This window comes from Boleophthalmus pectinirostris, unplaced genomic scaffold, assembly GCF_026225935.1.
Source record: "Boleophthalmus pectinirostris isolate CB_2022bp ecotype Guang Dong unplaced genomic scaffold, ASM2622593v1 HiC_scaffold_17, whole genome shotgun sequence".
Lineage (NCBI taxonomy): Eukaryota > Metazoa > Chordata > Actinopteri > Gobiiformes > Gobiidae > Boleophthalmus > Boleophthalmus pectinirostris.
The window spans coordinates 6,322,570-6,326,878 of record NW_026571115.1 but is presented as its reverse complement, the minus strand read 5'-3'; the positions used below and the strand labels follow the sequence as shown (position 1 = coordinate 6,326,878).

At 38.2% G+C, this 4,309-nt stretch overlaps 1 protein-coding gene across 1 annotated transcript in view; it reads left to right on the top strand.

Moving 5' to 3' along the window:
• LOC110167847 (secreted acidic protein 1A) overlaps positions 1 to 2,655 on the top strand; it is a 4,942-nt gene extending 2,287 nt beyond the window's left edge. Inside the window, exons 2-6 of the mRNA XM_055152797.1 lie at positions 307 to 497; positions 589 to 657; positions 736 to 787; positions 2,298 to 2,334; positions 2,415 to 2,655. Coding sequence (XP_055008772.1) covers positions 307 to 497; positions 589 to 657; positions 736 to 787; positions 2,298 to 2,334; positions 2,415 to 2,454 — 389 coding nt within the window. The 3' untranslated portion in view covers positions 2,455 to 2,655. The remainder of the gene's footprint in view (positions 1 to 306; positions 498 to 588; positions 658 to 735; positions 788 to 2,297; positions 2,335 to 2,414) is intronic.
• Positions 2,656 to 4,309: the final 1,654 nt, after the last annotated feature.

Genomic DNA, 4,309 nt, shown 5'->3' with positions numbered 1-4,309 from the left:
ATGTGAGGATTGTGATGTCACTGTAGCCAACACTGTACACACTTGCAATGAGCTTCAGGTTCTACTCAGTGTGAGTCCAGTAGAAAGTAGCTCCTGGTATTTGACAAAAGGAGCCAGATCCCCCAACCTGCAGGAGAACTTCAAAGTAAGTCAGGGTAAGTCAAAGAAAACAAGTGTCTTTTTTGTTACTACTTAGTACTTGTTAGCTTAAAGTACAATAAAAGAAAACAAACTAAACAAAAAAAAAAAAAAAACAATTCACAGCCTTTCTTTCAAGAATTTATTGTATTTTATAATTGCTCTTAGACGATGACGATGATGACGATGATGATGACGACGATGACGACGACGATGACGATGACGATGACGATGATGACGATGACGATGACGATGACGACGACGATGATGACGACGACGATGATGATGACGACGATGATGACGATGATGATGATGATTATCATAAAGGCTCTATTTGCAGCCTGTGCCACTTCTGTGAGGTTGGTGATGTCAATCCTTCCTCGCCTTCCATCACATCAGATCCCCAGTAAGTAAATAAAAGTAACCTTCTATTGTTGTCTTGTCTTTCAGCATTGTGATGAATGTGACAAGTGTCCCTGCAAAGAAGGAGACAAGTCTGAACACTGTGACGATTGTAATGTAAGTCATTAGTAAGGTTGTACACTGTTGGTTCCCCCCCACACACATAACATCGGGTCCCTGTTGTTTCCTCCACAGATGTGTCGTTTCTGCAATGTATGCCCTGTCTGCCAAACAGTCTGTAAGCCAGGTAAGAGCATCCAGCAATATCATTCAAAGTTTTACTCTCACTCCCATGAACCAGTTTTACTGTCTTCAAAATGTGAAAAACAGAATGAGTTCATTTTACACTGTTTGCAGCAGTCCAAATGTACTGCATAATCCATTCTGAGCATCCTAATTATTCACTGTGATGAGTTTATAAGCCTTTTCACAGAGACCAGAGCTGAGTTTACAGTCACGGTAAAGCTAACAACTATTAGCATACTAACAGCACGCTTCCTGTTTGGAAGAGTCAGATGCAGACAGCAGATATGTGTCTCATTTTCACCCCAAGAGCTGTGTTTACAATGTATTTGTAATGGGACAAGACAATGAAAACAATCAATAAATGGGGTAAAATGCCTCTGTCACTCAGCGTGATGAAGACTAACCCACAGGAAGAGTGAGAGCAGCAACAAATGTCTCACAGCTGGAAGGTTCTCCCTAGACCCTGTCAGGGTTTCCTGAGTGTTTTTTTCATTGAATTAAAACATGCTCAACGGGCTGATCCTCTGATACATTAAATTCACCCTCTGTTGCTGATCTGAGCTTTATAGGTGGCAGAGAGGGCTGAGTATCTCTCATTTGTTACCAAAGTCTCTTTTTTGGGATCATAGTGGTATACGTTTGAAGGGTTTATGGAGTATTATTATTGATCCCCATGGAGACATCTGTCCTTTGCATTTGACCCTTTCCAGAAAAGTGCTGGGAAAACCCGTCAGACACTGTGGACAGTCAGGACTATTTTAGGATTTTTCATATTTTGTATAAAGAAAATCCACCCAGACCAGGGAGGAACATGTACTCTACGCCACTGTGCAAGTACCACCCCTAACAGGAGGACGAATTTCCCTGTGAGGACAATACATGGCGCCACCTAGTGCCTCCACTCAATTTCATTTCCTCTCCAGCGACTAGGTCAGGAATCAGAATACACTAGACGGTTCACAAAAACCCCGAAAGTGCAAGTTTGGGCACCAGCCAATCACTGAAGAGCCATATATTTTGTGTTGTCAACGATTCCTGAGATTGAAGATTTAAAGCCAGAACAAAGATAATGTTTGGTAAATTTCATCAAGGAGATAGACGTTATTGTCCTTGTTCCTACGGGATTTTGGGAAAAGCTTAATATACCATTTAACCCCGTTAGCGACCCATTACATACGTCATGACCAAATAGCAGCAATTGGTTAAATTTAAAAAGTACCTGCCTACAGTTGAGCGAACGAATCCTAACACTGTGAGGTCAGACGGTTTCTCCGAAGTGAAACCATCTGATGAATCAGGCTAAATACATTGACAACACACTGACAGCATATGGGTGCATGTGAGCAGAGAGTTGCATTCAATAGAAAAGCACTGAATCACAATCAGGTCAAAATCATTTGGACCTTCAATCATGTAAGACTTACAACATTCACAGCAGAGGCTCCCAGGCTGCTTACACTTAAGTGTGCAATGATTTGATTATACAATATGCCCTTTTCCTTTTGTTGTAGGTGGATTTATTGATGAGGTAACGGGATCTATTTACAAGTAAGTGCACATTCCATTCTAAACATGCCCCTTGTTGTGTTGTAATCCAAGCTCACCTCTGTATTGTGGAACACTCCCAGGACTGTAGCCGATGTGTTTGATGATGAAGAAGACAACTGAGGAGTCTCAGGTTCACTCTCACAGTCTCACTGTTCTATGTGCCTTTTCTGTCAGCAGTAACATTTGTATCGACACCAGTAACTGAATGTTTTTTAAAGAAAGTATATAATATATTTGTTAGCATTTCACAATGTACTTCTAAGAGAGATAATTTATTTACAGTCATATTTTGCCCTTTTTAAAAAACAACAATTTGAAATAAAGAACTATTTTCCTTTGTTGTCTTGTTATTATATTATATTAGAACACAAGGAACACAGCACATAGCACTGTCCAAAACAGAAACTTAATCATCACATGAATAAACAATACTTCAAACATTTACAGAGCTATTTATCTTACAACATGTGTAACGTCATGTAAGGTAAAGTTCACTTTATTGTCCCTGGAGGGACATTTGTTTTGTGCTTTGGGACTCTTGGTCAGCACGGGCAGAACAGAAGATTTCGCATCATCCTTTAAGGTGAAGATGTTTTAGAATTTTTTCATCAAATGAGAAGACGTACATGCTCGATTCTAACTTTGTCTTAGTAAAAATATTTCAAACATAATCATTCTCTACATGTGAACTTTGAATGTGTAGAATTGAAGGTTAGAGGAAGAGACAAAATCATTTTACACAAATCACTCAAATACAGAGGTTGACTTAATAGTCACAAAAATACAAATACTAAAAGTAGCTCCACACAGATAGGTTAAAAAAAAAAAAAATCAAGAACAAACTGTAACAAAAAACAAATTGTAAGATGTTCAAAGAATGATTTTCATAATTATTACCTACACTATACACTACCAACCAAGAATCAATCTGATAGCAACAAAATCAAAATGTCAAACCAAATGAAGTCTCTCCTTTCCATCAATAATACACTTATACACTCTGTTTAAAAGCTTCCAGTCGCTATATTTAATTATTTATTTGGTTAATAATGTGTGTAACATGAATATTAACTATTCAATTTTACCGATTCATAAAAAAGTAATATTAGGCTACTAAAAGAGTTGCAGCCTGCTTGCAATTAAAAAACAAAAAGACTGACAAACATATACATAAACATATAAATAAAACATACATTACAGTGCCATAGTCACTGGTTAAATTATGGTTAATATAAAGAGTGCAGTGCAAGTCAAATCCAGTATGAAGCATAGACCGTATATATTAGTATATATTTTATGAGTTTATATCGATCTATATCACAGGTATCAAACATAAGGCCCGGGGGCCAGATTCGGCCCTCCAAGACCTTTAATGTGGCCCTTGGGTGATTTTCTACTAAAATATTTTAATTATATTTTCTATTAAAATATTGGTAATTTTCTGCGGTGCTCAGCATAGCAGCGTCTCCAGCGTCTCTGTACGTGGCCCCTCCCACCAGAGCAGCACAAATGAAGACTTGTCTCTTTCCAAACGCTCTTAAAGGACGATCGTTTTGACTGTTGACCGTGACACCCTCATCAGAAAAATTTCAAAAATGAGAAAAGTGGAGCTGAGTGCAGGATTTCCCAAGATAAATAGACTTATTCTTATTTACATACAAGTTCATGTTAAAACATTGTGTTGAAATTGAATTTTTAATAATAATTTAATTATTTTTTAATTAATAATTTTAATTTATAGTTATTTTTGGGGTTTATATGCCATGAGTTTTTTGATCCGGCCCCTTTGGGATTAAAGTAGGTTGGATATGGCCCCCAGACCAAAATGAATTTGACGCCCCTGATCTATATCGTTTATCTTTTATACAGTCTGTGTCTAGTGATGTTGTCCTGCCCTGCTGGAGGCGGACACTAGGGGGCTGTCGTCCTCTTTGAGCCTGACCCTTGACAGTGGTTGGTAGAAGAAGCGGCTGGT